General features: G+C 36.9%; 2 protein-coding genes across 2 annotated transcripts; both read left to right on the top strand.

The window, feature by feature from the left end:
- The first annotated feature begins 8193 nt into the window (after nucleotides 1–8193).
- LOC147862188 (pterocarpan synthase 1-like) lies at nucleotides 8194–10731 on the top strand. Its single transcript, XM_087323070.1, has 2 exons — nucleotides 8194–8256; nucleotides 9887–10731. Exons 1-2 carry the CDS (start codon nucleotides 8194–8196, stop codon nucleotides 10598–10600), a joined length of 777 nt encoding a protein of 258 aa, XP_087179196.1. The 3' UTR covers nucleotides 10601–10731.
- A 3617-nt stretch (nucleotides 10732–14348) lies between these two features.
- LOC147862187 (pyruvate kinase 1, cytosolic-like) lies at nucleotides 14349–20991 on the top strand. The gene is made up of 16 exons (XM_087322117.1): nucleotides 14349–14513; nucleotides 15200–15296; nucleotides 15451–15548; nucleotides 17304–17459; nucleotides 17556–17633; nucleotides 17848–17979; nucleotides 18110–18190; nucleotides 18355–18426; nucleotides 18529–18618; nucleotides 18967–19111; nucleotides 19337–19425; nucleotides 19531–19626; nucleotides 19710–19777; nucleotides 19924–20023; nucleotides 20179–20238; nucleotides 20587–20991. The coding sequence occupies exons 1-16, from the start codon at nucleotides 14445–14447 to the stop codon at nucleotides 20740–20742; spliced, it is 1587 nt and encodes a 528-aa protein (XP_087178243.1). The 5' UTR covers nucleotides 14349–14444; the 3' UTR covers nucleotides 20743–20991.
- The last annotated feature ends 95 nt before the right edge of the window (nucleotides 20992–21086 follow it).

The raw sequence follows: 21086 nt of genomic DNA, 5'->3' as shown, positions 1-21086 counted from the left end.
CGTTCGGAGTTTGATCCTGTGTGAATCACCTAAGCAATAGAGTAGATCAATTTTAAATACAGGTATGAAAGCTTAATAGGTTTGTTATTTCCACGACATTATCCTAAAGTTCACTGCCTTACATTGTCCACAATTATATACATATGGTTTGATCCCATATAAACAAACTGAGGAATAGATTAGATCAACTTTAAATACAAGTATTGAATACTTTAATAAGTTAGTTATTCCAATCACTTATCCTAATGTGCACTATCCTACATTTTCCACAATTACATACATGCACGTATGGGTCAAAGTATAAACTATAACTCATTTTATTAGTATGGATACAAGTGCACTTGATATTTTTGTAAAACTTACCTAATTAATATAAGTCTTTAAGTTAGTGTTTCCCTTATCGCACAGTAGTGACATATTGAGCCATTGTTGAACTTTATTATGCCTACATTAACTTATCAACGCGTCTAAACTTGCATGATTTCTAATGATCTCCACTCGTAGACCTATCATGTATTTTTATATTTGCAAATTCTCATCAAGTTGAGCAACATGTGATACTAGTGCATCCAATTTTTGTAGAGAGGGTGTATTTGCTTCGTTTTAAGAAGGTTCTACAAGTGGAATGCGCAATCCTTCCACTTGTGAACGCGAATGTGTTTATACATACATCTCATGTGCAAGGGTGCACATGTGAGAAGAGAATATATGTATAAGGGTGTAAGTCCTATATTAAATGAACTTGGTAATGGGGGATCTAGAATGTAATCCCACTTAAGTACAAGCTACAAAATCCTATTTAAGGCTTTATAGCCAACTTACTTACTAGATCCTATTTATGTAACTACTAAGTTATATGGTTGACTAAATGGCTAAACCTAGTTGAGCTTGGTATCTCAACAATAATACTATATTGACCAAAGCCTTCATGTTACATGGACGATTAGTCGTTCTAAGAGCTTTGGTGAAGATATTAACCGTTTGTCGGTCACTATCGATGTGTTGGAGATCGATGTCTCCCGCGATGATACGTTCCCAAACATAGTGATAATGCACCTCAATGTGCTTCGTTCGGGCATGGAAGACTGGATTTCGAGTTTGTTGTATACTACTTTGATTGTTGCAGTAGATACGTATTGGTTCGTCGACCGATTCATTGAAGTCCTTCATTAGCCGCTTTAAACAAATGGCTTCACAAAGTGCCTATGGTGACGTGACGCCTCTGTATTCAGCTTTGGTGCTCGACAATGCAATTGTTGGTTGCTTTTTGCTACTCCATGAGATTACTCCGCTTCCGAGTGAGAAGACAAAGCCGATGTTGACTGTCGATCGGATAAACTGACAACCCAATTGGCATCGTTGTATCCTTCCAAACGAATAGCCACTCCTGCTTTGTAGAAGATACGTTGATCCAGGGATCCACTAACATATCTTAGTGCCCACTTAACACAATTCAAATGCGCGTCGCATGGTGTTTGCATGAATAGATTGAGGAGGCTGACTAGATAGCTAAGGTTGGGTCGGGTGATAGCTACATAAATGAGACTCCCAATTATTTGCCGAAATTGAGTTGGTTCACATGGTGTGCCAAAGTTTGCATGCAACTTGAAGTTGCGATCTAAAGGAGTCGAAATTGGTTTGTGGTTTGTCATGCCAAACTTGAATAGAAGATTCAAGATGTAGTGGCATTGGGAGAGCATAATGTCGTTGCCAGTTCAGATTACCTCAATTCCCAAGAAGTAATGAAGTTCATTCACGTCTTTCATCTTGAACTACCTAGAGAGCATCTTAATCTTGTTGATTTTAGCTATGTGTTCAACACCAATCACCGAGTCATTGACATATGTTAATAATTATGTAATTAAGCAAGGGTTAATTAGTACCTAATTATGTGATTAGGTTAAGCAACAAAAGGTTATGTGATATGTGTGTGTATGTGTGTGAGAGGAAGAGAGAGAGGAAGATACACTTATGAACAATAATATAAATGGGGGATGATTAACGAGAGTGTATATTAAAAAGCATCATCAAATACAAAAATACCCACACAATGAGGTATATATACATCTCATGTGCAAAGGTGCACATGTGTGAGTGGAATATAGGTACAAAGGTGTGGTCCTATATTAAATGAACATGGGAGTGGAGGATCTACAATGTATCCCACTCAAGTACAAAATCCTGTTTAAGGGTTTAAGGTCAACACACTAACTAGATTCTATCTAGGTAGCTATACTACGTTACGTGTGTTGACTAACTAACTAAATCTAGTTGAGCTTGATATCTCAACGACATATATAATAATAAATATTTGACCACTTGATTTGCTTTGGATAAACAAAGAATTGTCAGACTTGGACATCCGAAAGCTGATTTGATGGAGAAACTGCGTATTCTTTGAATGTTAAGCCCATGGCGCTTGCTTGAGACTGTAGAGGGGCTTCTTGAGTTGGCATACGCCATTCGGATGTGATTTCGACTTGAAGCTAGGTGGTTGTACCATGTTCACCTCCTCCTCTAGCTCACCTTGAAGGAACACATTTTTCACATCCATTTGATGGAGATACCTATTGCAAGTAGAAGTTTAGATATGCGAAAGAATGTGTATGAGGACCTTCAATAAGATGTATAGCAAACAACACAGGTATGAAACAAGAAGAGAGATAGAAGATGGACACAACTTCAGAGATTCAATGGAAGTTCTTATTTTCTCTCTCTATAACTCTTACGCTCCACAATTCTTGACAATGTTAGGTTTGAACTTATATACTTGAGCTCTAACTCAAAGAGGTGTTCACACTAAAGGTACAAAGTGGAAGGAATCGGCCTTTTATGCCAACAAAATCCCCTGTAAAAGGGCTACTCTTGCCAACAAATGATTTGGGGCTATCTCCCCCATGAACCTACATTACGAATCTAATCTATAGTTACAAGTATACACACAAAACTCTCGGCATTCAGCCGAATCTGCAAAGGGAAAGTCATGCTCTAGACTTATTCGGCTAGTTATCCAAATCGCATGTCATCCAGATTGTCTAGTTTGAGTTGGTTTGATCGACTAGTCCAAGTCGGACTGTGTCCGAATCAACTTGTTCTCCTACCTCCCGTTCGTGCTTGCTCCTATGCTCCTCGTTGCATCCTCAACCTCTTGGTATTCTGATTCTATGGACTTTGCCTTTTTGGCTCGTTCAATCGGGTTGGTCTTCGGCTTACCTTCTACTCCTCGTTCAACGCTCTTCTACTCGGTCGCTTGTCATAGTCCCATCATTGTCCTTAGTGCTCCGAAGTGTTGTTCTAGGAGTGGCTTCGTTAGGCAATCGGCGATGTTAACCTTGATGTCGATCTTTCGAACTTCAAGCTTCTTGTCTGTTACAAGCTCCTGGATATGATGAAACCTCGCCTCAATGTGGTTTGTCTTCGCATAATACACTGGATTTTGAAGGAGGTGTATTGCGCTCCGTGAGTCGCAATAGATGGTTGGCGTTGGATGGTCGATTCATCTTGTCACCGAGAAGTTGGCTGACAATCGGTGCAACCATATGACTTCTTTTGCTGCATCCAATGTTGTTATGTACTCGGCCTCTGTGGTAGACAAGGTCGTGCACTCTTGAAGCTTATACCTCCATGATATGGCGCCTCCGCCATAGGTGAAGAGATAGCTTAATGTCGACTTCTGATCATCTGCGACATAGGTAAGGTCAGGTTGGGTCGCCACCATTGCGTACATTATATCTTCCTATTGAGCTCTCTCTCCTTATCCATCGAAGGACAATCTTTTTCCAATAGTTGGATCAACATCGGAAGCGGTGTTGGTGTTGGCTTCATGTTCTCCATCTTGAAGCACCTCAACACCTTTCAGATGTAATCAGACTGGGAGAGCCGAAGAGTCTTTGTCTTTTGATTTCGCTTGATCCTCATGCCCAGTTGTCTGAGTTCCTTCATCGCGAATTTGTTGTGAAGACTCCACTTTAGCTTTCCGATTTTGGCTTGATTGCTTCTTGCAATCATCATGTTGTCGACATAAAGGATCAGATAGATCTGGAACTCATCGGCCAGTTGCCGAGTGTACATACATGGGTCAAAGTCAGACCGGTTGTAGCCAAGCTGTCGAATGTAGGAGTCAAACTTCTGGTACCACATTCAAGTTGGCACTTGTTTTAAGCTGTAAAGGCTTTTCTTCAGTCGACATACGAGGTGACCTTCCTCCCCTATCGTCGTGAAGTCTGCCGGTTGAGACATGTCGATGTCTTCATTCAAGTCTCCGTGTAGGAATGTCATCTTGACGTCCAATTGCTCAAGCTCTAGGCCTTCTGTCATGACAACTCCGAGTAGAAGCTGAAGGGTGGTCATCTTGACTACTGGTGAGAAGATCTCATCGTAGTCGATCCCATGTTCTTGTTTGAATCCCTTTGCGACGAGTCGAGCTTTGTATTTGGGCTTCCATGAATCAGATATATATTTACATCTGAAGACCCATTTGCAAGGCAACGGCTTCCTAAACCCTAAACCCTAGTTCGACCAACTCCCATGTTTGATTCTGATGGATCGAGTCCATCTCGGATCTCATGGCTTGTAGCCATGTGTTGGCATCTGACGTGGCTAAAGCTTCTTCGTAAGATCTTGGTTCAATTGGTTCGCTTGCGTCCAGGCCCGGTTGATAGAACTCTGTCGCCCATCTCACTCGTTCAACTCTCCTGGGTGCCAAGTTCATTGGTTCGGATCCTTCGATCTGCTCTGTCAACTGATCGGTATTGGCTGAACCGTCTTCAGGAGTCCTATTGGATGACTCGCCCTTGGTATAGGATTTCGGCGATGTTTGGTCATACTCCCCTTCTTCGGGATTGTTTGACGGATTCGTTGGTGCCTTGGTCAGTCTTGTGTGACCTTTCGGTACCTTGGCCTGTTTGGGTGATTTGGTTTCTACCTCCCTAGTTGTAATTAAGAGCCAAGAGAGATTAGCAATAGTGATTAATAAACCAAGTGTTAATCTATCTCTCTTGTTGGTGCTAGACCTCTCTGTACTAAGTGTACAAGAGAGTAAAGTGAGATAGTGTAAGAGAGAGATTAATATTAATTGTATAACACTAAGCTATTAGCTCAGATGTATTTGACAACTACCTCTGCTAGGTTCGCCACCGAAACTGTATACACATGTCTGAATCTTAGGCCAACAACATCGACAGGAGGTAAAATTGCATCGATTTATAGAGGTGATTCTGTGAGGTTCGCCACCGAAATTGTATACACATGTCCGAATCTTAGGCCAACGACATCAACAAGAGGTAAAATTGCATCGACACATTGAAACAACACCCTAGCCCCATCTTTTTAATGCTAAACCTAATAGTTGCCCACCAATCATGACTCTCCATAAGAAAACCTTTTCACAAAATGATATCAAACAATGTCACCATTAGTTGCAAGTATTGATAACATCACCAACAATTAATGAGTAACAACAATGGGCTAAGTGTGTATCCTTGACAAACAAATCTCATGAGGGCAATATATGATGTAATTCCCCCATTATGCATCACTCGAGACATTGCATCTTGTCCTAATAAAAATATGAGGCAAGACATATGTACTCCAAAATATGAGGCAAGACATATGACATATGTATGCATTAACCTAGAAACCAAGGAACAATTAACATGATCATAATCTTCTTTTCTTAGTTCCCATATGGGGAACCAAATACTACTACGATTACAAACTCAATGTCATCCTACACACCAATTCAAATGAAGAATATGACGATATTTGACCTTGCTAAGTTCTCTCTCTTCGTCGTTGAGATTTTGTGACTTCTCTAGCACTATCAATTGCCACAAAATAAGTCCTTTTAACTTTACAACATTTTTTCTCGCCCCAACTCGCGAATCAAAAGTGAAGGCATTCGGTATACTCTAATTGAATCATAGCCCCCAATACCTCGAGAACTCAAAAATAATTTGGAAATGAGGCATTGGTTCATTGTTCTTCGTGTGTGATCATAATGTGTGTGTGTGTGTGTGTGTGTGTTATGCTAGACAATGACTACCTATATAGTCTTAAATTCTCTTAATCTAGATCAATGTCTCAACTTTGATATCGTGTTCGAAAATTTTGTGTGGGTCAATCGTGCAAAGGTTGACCCTACTAGGATAATATTCAGCATCGACTAGATAGGCATATGGAGTTACACTCATCGAGATATATACATATGTGTAAATTCAAACTTTCTATTATACATGAGAGCATAGTTCCTAATATTCACATTCGTCCAAATTGGTGGACGTACGCAAACGTTTGCATACGTTTGCATATGATACAGGACATTCGTTTGGATTTTTTTTTCCTTTTGGTTTTTTTTAGTTTTTTTTCTGATATTCATAATTCATTGCAAACAGTAGTGACGTCTGACACACACACATACCCTCTCTCTCTCACACGAGAACTAACAGATCTCCTCTCTCTACAAAATCCAATACACACACTCAAGGACTGACAGAGCTTCTCTCTCCCTCACACAGACAAAACCCTTAGCTCCTCTCTCTCTCTCTCTCTCTCTCTCTCTCTCTCTCTCTCTTCTTCTTTACAATTGAAGATATATGCATATGACTTAAGAAATTGGCCTCTCAAAAGGCAAGCGATCTTCAATGTATAAACGCTTAAATGCTCAAATGGACGGGAAAGGAAGCACATATATGGATATGCGATATGTTTAATGATGCATTGCAACATGGTATGCCATATGATTGGACTACAAATTTGATCAAACCTTTACATAAAGGCGGAGATGTAAATAATGTAAACAACTATCGAACCATCATGGTTGGCTCATTAATGGCAAAACTATTTGGATGTATAATGGAATCAAAGATAAGTGTATGGGCAGAAAAAAATGGTAAGAGAGCTTATGGACAAGCTGATTTTCGAAAACACCATAGCCCCATTGATCATCTTGTCACTCTTCGAGTATTAATGGAGGAAAGTCGCCTTAGAGGTAAAGGTTTATATTGTTGCTTTGTAGACTTCAAGAAAGCTTTTGATATGGTACCTCATGAGCATCTTTGGAGGTGGATGGAAGAACTTGAGGTGCCAAGTGAATATATGCTTGCAATTTCCCGAATATACGAGAAGGTTATATGTTGTGTGTGTATGAGAGATAGACTTTCAGATTTTTTCAATAGCACTATTGGTGTTAAGCAAGGATGCCCACTCTCACCAACATTATTTGGTCTTGCATTGATGAATTAGAAGAAATGGTTACCAAGTTTGTAAAGGAAGAATGTGTTGAAGAAGTTGTCATTGGGCATGTTGTGATTATGCTTTTGTTATATGCGGATGATGTAGTGCTCTTTGCAAATACTTCAAGAGATGCACAAAAGCTTATGAAGGCATTGGAAAAAATTTGCATGCATACTAGATTAAGTGTCAATAGCTCTAAAACAAAGATTATGCTTGTGAAGAGTCAAAAAAGAGATAAACGATGCATTATGTACAACAATGAGCCACTTGAATGTGTGGAAAGCTTCAAATATCTTGGCCTTGAAGTTCCTTCAAATCATAAATGGAAGGAATGTTCCACACGCCGCTTAGAGGCGAGTAAGCGAGCATATTATGCATTTGAGAACACATGCAATCTTGGAGATATTAAGTGTTGGGTCCTCAAGAAATATCTTGTTGACACTTTGGTGACCCCGGTTCTTCTCTATGGGGTGGAAGTATGGGCGGTAGCATCCCTAAATCTATGTGGAAAGAGTTTGAAAATGTCCAAAAACATTTTCTTACAAAGTTTCTATAAGTTAAGAAACAAACGCCCTCCTTGAGACGGGATCGCTTCCCATTGACATCATGGCCATGGAAAGGGTTGTTTAATACATGCTTAAGGTTCAAAAAAGCCCCTCACATCGACTTCCTAGAATTGCATGGGAAGCAAGCAAAAAGATCCAAAAGACGCATAAAAGCAAAATTTTGTGTTCCAGTTGGATGCAAGATTTAGAAAAATGGTTTGGTAGATGGGATGCAAGACACTTGCTTCATGATGCGTCACTAGATTCCTCTGTAAATGAGGCCTTTTTGCAACGCCAATGTATCATGACATGGGACAAATGTGGTGGCTCACGCTTCACACATTATACTACAAATGTTGCACCTAACTACAAAACCATATTCTTCGCGGAACGGGGAAGCCATACACATCAATACATGTTAGAGCCCATCTTGATATCTGCCATTCGAACCATTGCTTCCATGCAACTTAGCTCGCACGCATTGAGACGTGAGACGGGGCGTTGGGGCACAAGTGATGAGAGTGACCGTCTATGCACACTTTGCCCTAAACAAGTTCAAGAGTCTGAGTATCACACTTTGATACAATGCTCTACCTTTGATCATATTCGACCATGCTTTCCACATCTCTTCGATCAAGCCCAATCCTTGCACGAATTTCTCTCACAACCACGATGTGCACTCTCGATTGCAACATTCATTGGTAAAGTTCTTGAACATTGAGAGTCGCTACTCACCTTCACATGTATCACGTGAAATGTAATATTTTTGGTCTCATAGGTCATATTTGACCTCCGAAGACGATAATATAATCTCTGTGTGTGTGTGTGTGTGTGTGTGTGTGTGTGTGTGTGTGTGTGTGTGTGTGTGTGTGTGTGTGTGTGTGTGTGTGTGTGTGTGTGTGTGTGTGTCACACACACACACTATGTACATAGTATGTACACCGTATGTATATATGATTATATCTATGTACCGCCTATGGATTTCAATCATACTCGAAGCCTTTTCATGTATTTGTATGATACGAATATTGGCGTAGGAGTATGGCACGAATGGGATGTATGGCTAGAACTATGCATGAGAGTATATGACAATTGTTGTCCTTATGTGCACTCACACCTTTGAAATTAGATGGGATCTCGACCAAAAATTGATTTGTCATAGATAATTGTCAAAGTGTCTTACTTACTATAAGAGAAAGAGAATCCATATATTATATTATGTTTTTTGTCTTATTGACACATTAAACGTGCAAGTAAATTGATAGTAGTGGGGATATTCCTTTTTTATAATCAACTTGTCATTTAATCTGACCTAGCCCCCTACATACTACTAGTGCTAATATTACTTATCACAAAATGTGCACTCTAAGCATGCATGTGAGGATAAACTAACAACTTTGAGGTGATCATTAACTATATCTAATAGTTGATAATACTAGATTGACCAAAGCTTTCAGGTTACGTGGATGATTAATCGCAAGTCCTTGTATGCCTTTCTTGTGTTCAATGGGTTTAACATATATGTCCCTCAATGGTTGAATAACTTAATCAAGATTCCATTTTATGATTTTTCTTGCATTCTACAATATGCTACTCGATACAGACTAGAAAAAACACAATATTAACTAGAGGGTCACAACAAACTCAATAGATGTTTATAAAATATGACTTAACAAATATTTTCGAAATGTATTTTTAATTTTAGAATAATATGCTTTAGAAGTTGACAATGTGGTATACAACTTATTTGTGACCTTTTTTACCACAATTATTGTCCTTAATTTTGAAAGACAATATGTGGATTCGATAAATAACCTAGGAGCCTTCATATAGTTGTGAGGGTGTGCGTCCTTCAATCATGGATTATGTATTTTACAAGCCATCATATTGAATACGGAAATTTCATTTCCACAAATATTGACTTATATGAGAAAAAGTATGGTGTATATATATATATATATAGAAAGAATCTATCTCAAGCATATTGGAGCATGTGACAAAGTCACAATATTAAATGGTTGAAAAAATCTAAGTATTAACACATGAAGACTATTTCATGGATCGATCAAGACCAACCAACACTATATATAAAGGTGTAAAGTGTTAAGCTTATATCCATTTATTGTATCCCTAAAACCAAAAAATCACCAAAGCTTATATCCATTTATTGTAGCCCCAAACCCAAAATATTGCATCCTAAACCTTGGAATAACACGATGATGGTGAGATTATCAAAGATGTCTAGGATTGACATGATCAAGATGACTTACTTTCCGTTGATGGTGGCTTTAATCCTATTGCAATCGATGTCACAATTTAATCCCACAATGTTGGTTTTAGCTCGTCGCAAGCCACCACAAGGTCCTGCTAACTTCGCCTTCTACATGCACATCCAAATGTATTCCTTCGTTGTCAACAACTCTGCCTTCGAGGCTGTCTACAGTGCGGGACCCTTCAATTTATCCCAACCCAACCCTTACAGCTTTGGTGTTCGGGCTACGTTTGAGGCACCCATCACCATAGGTGCTTCCAACGATTCTACACACATTGGGGTTGCACAAGGTTCATGGGTGATCAACTCACAAAAATCTTTCGTCCTATTGCACATCTTCACGGCCACGATTTCTTCGGGCCCATTTACAGGCTCGCTTGTTGTACTTGGGCAAGAAGATGAGAGCTTACAAAATCGAACCCTCGCAATTGTAGGTGGAACCGGTGACTTTCTTGCGGCACGTGGAGCAGCCGTTTCGAAACTCGTGAGCATTAACACCACATTACCTGCTCATTGGACCCTTTCTTTTGATCTCGACCTTTACTACTAATTAATAGTAATACATACATCATACTCTTACTACCATTAGTTCAAAATGTTTTCTCTATTAATATAAGCATATTATATAAATAGTGGTAATAAAAAATCAGCACATGTGCATGTTTAAAATTTAAAGGTTTACAAAGGCAAGCTTGTGAATATATTTGTATATGTATATGTAATTGGCCATCTTAAGTTGTCTTATGTAATGTATAGAGCCAAATTCCAATAGTACTTGGTGCTTTTGGGATGGAATCTCTTGTTGTACTATCATCATAAGAATACTGGTTTGATTGAATAATAATATCAAATAATGTTATTTTTGTTTAGAATGATTTCACATTCTTGCCTACTATCTTTTTTCTACTAAACTCATGTATTGTGATTCATGAATCTAGTAGCCACATTTCTTTCCAAAAAGTATCCTTTTATTGATTGTTCTCAGTGTCATTGTTTACAAATCTTTAGGAATTGTGTAGGGATCAATATCTATCACTTGGATTCTCTTTCCTTTATAAGTATGTTGTTCAAAACTTCGACCTACAAATAATGAATGCATCACGAGGGCACTACTTTTTGCATGAGAGTTCTACTCATTCTCTTGAACAATCATAGAATAGGCTTCTTAATCTCTTGATCATACTATGTAATATTTATTCCATGCAAATACTGATGAAACATCACCAAGGTATCTTATAAATTTATAACAATTACATGTAAATATGTAATATATTAGGCTTCTAATCTCATGCAACTTTTGGTGTGATAAATTAGGTATAAAGCATATATCTCAACATATTTCAACATAGATCTTCCATACATTCACCCATAAGAAGTCAACATCACGTTTGCCCAATGCATTTGTAGGATGTTGAATTTACCAAGTATATATCTCTTAATCGTATTCCATCATCCTTGTCCCTATCTATTAGCACTCTATGCAAACAATAAAAAGACGTGATGATTACAAGCAATGAATGAACACCGAAGAGTGTAAGCCATATTGTTGTATGTGATCATATACCTAAACCTGTTGTATCTGATCATTACAAACAATGAACTAACAATGGCCAAATATATATGTCATTCTCATAATATCCTTGTGTTGAACAATGGCCTAAACAACACTATGTGTGAGAAGAACAATAGGTTGCATGGTTTTCACTCTTTGTATTGTGGAAACTCTATCATTATCAATATTATTATAAAGCCATTAGAATGCACATCCATTTATGAATGTGCATGAACAAAGCTAAAATAATGAAGAATGTGTAGAATGCACATCCATTTATATCAAAGTTTTAGATCTGACGTCGGTGCAATGTTCTATATGTGAATTTGAACAAAAAAAGAATCTAATGAATGTAAACTAAATCCTTTGACATTGTGTTTCCACCGTGATCTCTTTTTTCTAGAATCTTTACGCTCTTCCACAATCCATCATTTATAGAATATTTATGTAGTCGCTAACAATTGGCCTATTACATTCTAGTTATGTCGATAAATACAAATTCTAATTTAATTGTAAAAACTTGTATTTTGAAAACGCATGGATCTTAATTGGAATAGAAAATCTCTAACTTGGCAAGTTCATTTACATCCCTAGAGTTTTTATTTGTTGTTTAAAAGCACAAATATAGGATATTGTTTCATAAATCCACACACACATATAGATAGATACCAATAGATATTATAGAACGCTTTAAGAGGAACAAATGTAAATTCACATTGTAACCCACATAACATTATAGAAAAATGGAGTAATCCACAATTGGAAAGAAAACATCTGACTGCATAAGCCCACATAATATAATACAAAGTTGATACTTCTACACATATGTCACTATTAAACATTATGTTCATATTAGAGATCCAATCCCCTCTATTCTTCATACCCTACCAAGCTTTAAACTATTTGTCGTAGTGTAACCTTTTCAAAATTGGTCTTGTTTTATTTTATGAGAGAGTTGGTTTCTCATGGAAGATTTTGTAGAAATGTATTTATAGCCAATGCATAGGGCCATAAAACATAAATGAAGCTTAATTTTATTTTACGAGAGAGTTGGTTTCTCATGGAAGATTATATAGAAATGCATTTATAGCCAATGCATTGCTACAGAATGGCAGATGGAAAGCTTTAATAGCTATTGCTTCATGATATTTTTCGATGCTAGTAATATTTGGATATGCCTATTGAAATTTTAGATTAGCCAGCAATAAAACCAAACAAAAGTCGCAATTTGTAATAGGTCAATCTCAAGGCAAACTATTTTATTTAAACAAAACAAAATTTCAATTTTCAGATGTTAACAAAAAATATTATTTTAGCCAACATCAAGGACTTAAGCAATTATGAATGAATCAAATGTTTGGCGCGTATCGCATATATTTTTTGATGTGCGATTTATAATTATTACTATTGCTACCACAGAGGAACCTACGATAGAGACGGCGATCACTGTATAATTAATATCAATTATTGGTCATTCATGAATGATACGAGGCAAAAGTCTTCCAGATGAATTCAATCGCACAGAGTCGAAATGTTTTGGGGATATTTTCAAAAGCCTTGGACAGGTGTATAGTCAATGATAATTTATATTTTATTGATCGATTGACAACATCCCCTCCCCAGCTAACAATAGGCAATGGTTCAGTTCGAGAGTGCCAAAACCGATTAAAATTTTTGAAACTTGAACTGAACCATGAAACCATTTAAACCAAACCGTTAGAAAAAAATCCAGGCGGTTAAAACTGCAGTTTTGGGGTTTGGTTTCCATTTTCAACATAGACCAAAATTCAAAATTTTTAAATTTAAAATATTATTTCAAATATCAAAATTTCAAAAATTTAAAGATTTTGCCTAAAATGTGAGAATTAGGCTTAAAAATGAAAAGATTGTTTAAAAATATATATTAAAAAATATTTAAAATATTTAAAATATTTAAAAGCCATCAAACCAAGGGTTCAAATCGTTAAAACCAAACCAAACCGTTCACCCCCAAACCGAACCGAATCGTTAAAAAAAAACTTGAAATTGAACTGAACTGTTAAAAAAAAAAACCTGAAACTGAACCGAACCGTTTAAACCGTTAATACGCGGTTTCGCGGTTCGGTTCGGTTCAAAGTGAAGTGTTGGCGATTGTTATGCCCAACCCCCTTTTTTCTTGTGGCCAGGCATCCTCAATTACATAGATGTGGTTGGGCACCAGGTGAGTGTCGAGTACTCAAGGCAAGGGTTCGATCGTCATGATGGTCATTGATGTGTGGCCTCAGATACGTGCTGGCTAATCTACAGATTAACCAAAAGAGAAGCGTGGATGCGTGTCAATGCACGGATGCGGAGAGGGCAAGGAAAAGCAAGTAAAAAGCAAGGAAGGCAAGAAAAGAAAAAAGCAAAAAAGCAAAAAGCAAGAAAAGCAAAAAAGCCAAAAAGCAAAAGGAAAACAGAGTTAGTTTGGAAAAGCAGAAATTAGAAAAAGAAAACAAAAGAATGAAAAAGAAAACACGAGGGATATGTCGCGTCCCTTTGATATAAATTTCCTTATTTTTATTTATTTATTTATTTATTTATTTACAAAATAAAAAACAGAACGAAAAAAAAGAAGAAAGAACACAAACTAAGGAAAGCAAAACGCAAAAAAAAGCAAACGAAACGCAAAAAACAAGGACGAAAACGAAGGATTTGCATGTTCTGCGTGAAGAGGTACACGCGCTACGCAAGTTCCTTCTGATTCTCTGATTCTCTGATTCTCTCTTTCTGTCTCTTTGTTTTGCAGGCCCTGCATTGCGCGAGTTGCTTTTTTGATTTTCTGGGGCCGCTGCAGATTTCTTTCCTTATTGTTTAGATCGAAATGCAGAGCTCTCCTTTGTTCCTGGAGGAGCCCATACGGCTAGCCTCCATCCTCGAGCCATCTAAACCTGTGAGTCCTGTTTTCTTGATCATACCGTGTATATATGTGTGTGTGTGTTGCACCATTACCTTGTTGCATGATTCATCGCAAATTCCATGGCAATATTATACATACACACACACACACACACACATATAAAGATATATATAACCTTAATGATTTTATCTCTATATCTTTATGGTTTAATCTCTGTAGCACAGGTGCTACATATTATTTGTTGTTATTATGAGTTTCTAATTCATTCTACATGGCAAGAATGTAATTCTTGATGGTATAATATTTGTAGCACAAATGATATTTTCCCTTTGGATTTACATCTTCTGTTGCAAAATAATCTGTATCATTTTGCAAATTGTATGGATACACACACGCACACACAATGTCCTTATTGATGTAATCTCAATTGCATACCGTTCTTCCTTTGAATTTATAATACTTATTTAAATCCATCAGCCATTATTGTTGAGTTGTGGACATTTTCTGTTACATCGATAGCATATATGCTACCTTCTCCGTTGGATTTTAAATTCATTTTTGTCTCACCAGTCGTTCCACAACCCATGGCTCTATATGCTATTAGTTGTGTTGAGTATGTTTGTGCAAACAATCTTCTTTTTCTCCTTTGGAAAATTTGTATAGATTCCATTGTGGCTTATCTTTTGTCATTACTTCTTCCTTGACATTCTGTTTTGCAGTCATTTTTTCCTGCGATGACTAAGATCGTGGGAACACCTGGACCCAAATCAGGGTCAGTTGAAATTCTTGAGGCATGCCTAAAGGCTGGAATGTCTGGTAACTATTGCATTATCAATATAATCCTAAATTTTTGACCATTATGAAATGGTTGCAATGTTATTTTTCCTTATTATAGAGGAGACACATACATCATCAACTGTGTGATGGGAGGACTACTTTTCTATGTTAACTACTTTCATTGCTTCTACAGTTGCTCGATTTGATTTCTCGTCAGGATCGGAGGACTATCATCAGGCAACTTTGGAAAATCTGAAGAAGGCTGTGAAGAAGACTAAAAAGCTCTGTGCTGTATGTCCTCACTCTTACTGGATCTTTGAAACGTCTAAAGCTTTGCGTTTATTTTCTTCATCTTAGAATCACCCTTTTTACATCATTTGGCTCAAATGTAAAGCTGTAAAAATACACAAGCTTTCAGGTTTGATGTGATTTGTTATGATCTATTTTCATTCTTGTATTAGACTACGCTTTTTCTCCTTCCAAATAAATTCTATGTTTTTGTATGTCACCTCAATTGGGATGCATACCATCATATGGTTCACTTAGTGATTGTGGTCTGATGTGGTTTGTTATGATCTATTTTCATTCTTAGATTATACATCCTTCCAAATAAATTCTATGTTTTTGTAGTTGTCACCTCAGTTGGGATGCATACCATCATATGGTTCACTTAGTGATTGTGGTCTGATGTGGTTTGTTATGATCTATTTTCATTCTTAGATTATACATCCTTCCAAATAAATTCTATGTTTTTGTAGTTGTCACCTCAGTTGGGATGCATACCATCATATGGTTCACTTAGTGATTGTGGTCTGATGTGGCTTGTTATGATCTATTTTCATTCTTACATTATACATCCTTCCAAATAAATTCTATGTTTTTGTAGTTGTCACCTCAGTTGGGATGCATACCATCATATGGTTCACTTAGTGATTGTGGTCTGATGTGGTTTGTTATGATCTATTTTCATTCTTAGATTATACATCCTTCCAAATAAATTCTATGTTTTTGTAGTTGTCACCTCAGTTGGGATGCATACCATCATATGGTTCACTTAGTGATTGTGGTCTGATGTGGCTTGTTATGATCTATTTTCATTCTTACATTATACATCCTTCCAAATAAATTCTATGTTTTTGTAGTTGTCACCTCAGTTGGGATGCATACCATCATATGGTTCACTTAGTGATTGTGGTCTGATGTGGTTTGTTATGATCTATTTTCATTCTTACATTATACATCCTTCCAAATAAATTCTATGTTTTTGTAGTTGTCACCTCAGTTGGGATGCATACCATCATATGGTTCACTTAGTGATTGTGGTCTGATGTGGTTTGTTATGATCTATTTTCATTCTTAGATTATACATCCTTCCAAATAAATTCTATGTTTTTGTAGTTGTCACCTCAGTTGGGATGCATACCATCATATGGTTCACTTAGTGATTGTGGTCTGATGTGGCTTGTTATGATCTATTTTCATTCTTACATTATACATCCTTCCAAATAAATTCTATGTTTTTGTAGTTGTCACCTCAGTTGGGATGCATACCATCATATGGTTCACTTAGTGATTGTGGTCTGATGTGGTTTGTTATGATCTATTTTTATTCTTAGATTATACATCCTTCCAAATAAATTCTATGTTTTTGTAGTTGTCACCTCAGTTGGGATGCATACCATCATATGGTTCACTTAGTGATTCTGGTCATGCTTAACCCATTCAATGTTAGTAGATTCCTTGCTTGTTTGAGTGCATTTCTATGTACATGCACCCATTTATAACATTTCCAAGCGACATGATTGTGTATGCATAACAGACTACAATACTATGTGTAATCTATGATATGAGAGCCTGCTGTGTATGATTCTTCCTTTCACACTAATTATGGCATCCGTTTCATGTATCACCTTCAACTGGATGTATCAGTCTGTATGAATATATTATTGGACTAGGGAAGGGAATGAAGTTGTTTCTTAAGATTGATTTCAGTGTATATTGATCATTCTTTGGCAAGTATGCCTGACCTGGTTCTATTTGGAACAGATAATGCTTGATACAATTGGACCCGAGCTACAAGTATTTAATAAAAGTGGAAAACCCATTGCCCTTGAAGCTGATGCTAAAGTTACCATAACTCCAGATACCACAAAAGAAGCGTCATCCGAACTTCTTCCAATCAACTATGCTGATATAGCCAAGGCAATACTGTCAGATTTTACTGCAAAACCCTACTCTTTTCGCTGTTAATTTCTGGAGTTTCTGGCTCAGGATCCTTTTTCGTTTTTGTTTTATTAGACTGTCAAATCAGGAGACACCATATTTGTTGGACAATACCTTTTTACTGGAAGTGAGAACACATCTGTCTGGTTAGAGGTGAAATGCTACATTCTATTTCTCATGCATAAGGACATATACTCTCTGAGTCAAATATATACATATAGATAAGATAGATAGAAAAAGTGGATCTTTAATCTTATGCATAGGCACATATATGTGAGTTTCGATTTGATTTTTCTTACGCATAGTCATATATATAAGTCCCTACTAATTGGATGTTGATTTCATTTAATAACTTGCTTCTGAACAGGTAGCAGAAAGTAAAGGGCAGGATGTCATCTGCTATGTAAAGAATAGCTCAACACTAACAGGATCACTTTTCACAGCACATGCTTCACAAGTCCACATCAACCTCCCTACCCTGTCTGAAGCTGATAAAGAGGTATTGAATGCTCAATCTATCATATGAAGCTTTGAACCATTTCCAAATTATTGGGCTCCCGCAATACAGGGATCTATGTAGTCTTACTGTTTGAGTAAAATGCTGTCTTATTTTTTTCATTTTTGGTTAGATTATTGCAACATGGGGAGTTAGAAATAGCATTGATTTTGTTTCACTCTCCTACACTCGGCATGCTGAAGATGTCAGAGAGGTATACCTCCTTCAAAGCATATCATCTCATAAATAATGTTCGCAAAAAACTTACCCTCTGTAGATCTTTGAGTCTATTTATATCTTGGAGTCCTAAAAACAGTCAAAACATACCAACAGCTTTTACTTCAACAAGATGTAATGCGTTTCATTTTGATTTTCTAGGCTCGAGCTCACCTGGCAAAGTTTGGGGACTTGAATCAAACACAAATACTAGCAAAAATTGAGAATATCGAGGCATGAAATACCATTGAAGTAAACTTAGTATTCCTGTAAGGATTTTCTAGAACCCAATGAATGTGTAAAAATATCTAAATTGTGTTTTTAATGAGTACACAGGGGCTTAGACATTTTGATGAGATTTTGCTTGAGGCAGATGGCATCATTCTCTCTCGAGGAAATTTGGGAATTGACCTCCCCCCAGAAAAGGTGAAGCTAAACTCAATTTACCTGAAAGTTTAATTTTTAGATCTCTCTTACCAACCTAATTCACCAACCATATATAAAGGAAACCAAAAGATATCCTGATGTGAACTAAGTGCACTGTCTAAGAAATCAAAGTTCCAATGATGTGATAGTTTAGTTTTTCGATATATCACTTACCACTCTATTAACTAGCATGTTTTATAGGAAATCAAAACATGGCCCTATGTAGTGTAAGGTTTAGAAACCTAAGATTCTTTCGGCAGAAGAATTATTGCCTGATCTGGTTTTGACGATTAATTTCCTACTTTTGCCATGCAAAAGTCAGTAATGCATTTAATTTCTCCGTTTCAGGTCTTTTTATTTCAGAAAATGGCATTGCACAAATGTAATATGGCAGGAAAACCTGCGGTTGTCACTCGAGTTGTGGATAGCATGACTGATACCCCACGGCCCACACGTGCTGAAGCAACGGATGTTGCAAATGCAGTTCTGGATGGTAAACCTTGTTATTGCTTTTTGTATTTTATATTTTAAGGAGAAAAGATCCTTCCATTAGTTATAAGGTGATTTATAATAAAAATATCATATCATGCCTTTTTTTTCCTTTGTTAATTCTTTGATATATTGATGGTCAAAGAAAGTGCTAATGTGCAATTCTTTTGTTTTCCTTTGGGTAATCTTATTGTGATATATGTACTCAGAATTGTTGTGGTTATTATAGGAACTGATGCAATACTTCTAGGAGCAGAGACCCTTCGTGGTGTTTATCCTGTAGAAACTATTGCTACAGTAGGGAGGATATGTGCCGAGGTGAGAAAGCTTACTAGCCATTTTTATTTTGAAAGACTGCTGTGCCATATAACTTTATACCAGGCTGACACAAAGCTTCCAATCAACATTGACATGTTGTTTCAGGCCGAGAGGGTTTACAATCAATCTATATATTTCAAGAAAACTGTAAAACATGTTGGTGAGCCAATGTCACATCTTGAATCCATAGCCTCATCTGCTGTAAGTTCAGGGAAGAAAAGTTGATTCCATGTATTATTGATTTAGAGTTATGTGTCATATATGAGATGTATTCTTCTGTACAGGTTCGAGCTGCCATTAAGGTTAAAGCTTCAGTAATTGTGGTATTCACATCATCTGGCCGAGTTGCACGGTATTAAACATGAGCAAGCACTTTATATGGATTTTCCTCAAGTCATGCAGGAGAATCCATATAGTATATCATTATTCTCGTGTTAATCCAGTGTCTCTGTTTAAGAAAGCATTTAAGAATTGCAAAGCTTGTTTAATACTAACCAGGTTGATTGCGAAGTATCGGCCGACAATGCCAGTTCTTGCTGTGGTTGTTCCCAGATTGACCACTAATCAACTGCGGTGGAGTTTCACTGGAGCGTTCCAGGTTTGTGTAAATGCGCCCAAAATTCAGCTCAGAAGAATTTTGTTTTTACCTTCTTTACTTCTGTTTTGTCTCAATTGATCTACTGTTTCAAATTATCAGCATAGTGCCTTATACAAAGTCATTCACCAAGTGCTTTGCATACTTTGATCTTTTAGGCAAGGCAATGTTTGATAGTCAGAGGGTTATTTCCAATGTTGGCTGATCCTCGGCATCCGGTAAATTCTTAACTATGTTTCTTCTAGGGTAAATGAGCACCAAATTCCCTAAAATTTGAAAGATTACAAGAATACCTTCAGTGGTAGTACTTTTGTACCTATAGGGGTATTCTGATCATTTTTTGCATGAAGGTGCATTTTGGTAAATACTCCCAAGAAGCAGGGAATATTCTGGTGTTCTTTCTATTTAGAATTTTTGACATGGCTGGATATGTGATGGAATACCATTTTAACACGAGCATTGTTATGAGATTGGATATGCAATGAATACCATTTTAACACGATCCTTGTTATGAGAATGGATATGTGATGAATACCATTTTGACATGACCCTTGTTATGTCAACAGGCAGAAACAACAAATGCCACTAATGAATCTGTGCTGAAAGTAGCATTGGATCATGGAAAGTCCACTGGAATAATTAAACCTCATGATCGGATTGTGGTATGCCAAAAATTTGGCGACTCGTCCATTGTCAAGATTATTGAGTTGGAAGAGTACTAAACTGATCAATACGGTGCTCATAAGAGGAGTCTACTTGGAGCCATGTGGCAATAATAATTTATCATGTACTGTGATGGAAACCTTCTATGAGTAACTTGTACTTGTATGATGATATTATTATTGTTCATTGCTCTGTACATATAAATCTTTCAAGGAAGGGGTTGATCAATGTACTTGTACCTAGAATTCTTCCTCTTCTAATAAGATCTTAGGTAGACAAATATTGCTGGCAATCAAACCAAAACATTTGATGTGCTGGTCATATAAATGTAATATATATATATATATACATATTTGATTGCAATGAACCAAGCATTTTTTCTAATATCCTTGAGAGACTAGGT

This window comes from Azolla caroliniana, unplaced genomic scaffold (genome assembly GCF_043228905.1).
Source record: "Azolla caroliniana isolate FFs.n. ecotype wild unplaced genomic scaffold, voAzoCaro1.0.p SCAF_7, whole genome shotgun sequence".
In the NCBI taxonomy this organism is placed as follows: domain Eukaryota; kingdom Viridiplantae; phylum Streptophyta; class Polypodiopsida; order Salviniales; family Salviniaceae; genus Azolla; species Azolla caroliniana.
The sequence above is the reverse complement of the archived record's forward strand: the minus strand, read 5'-3'. Positions and strand labels throughout refer to the sequence as shown.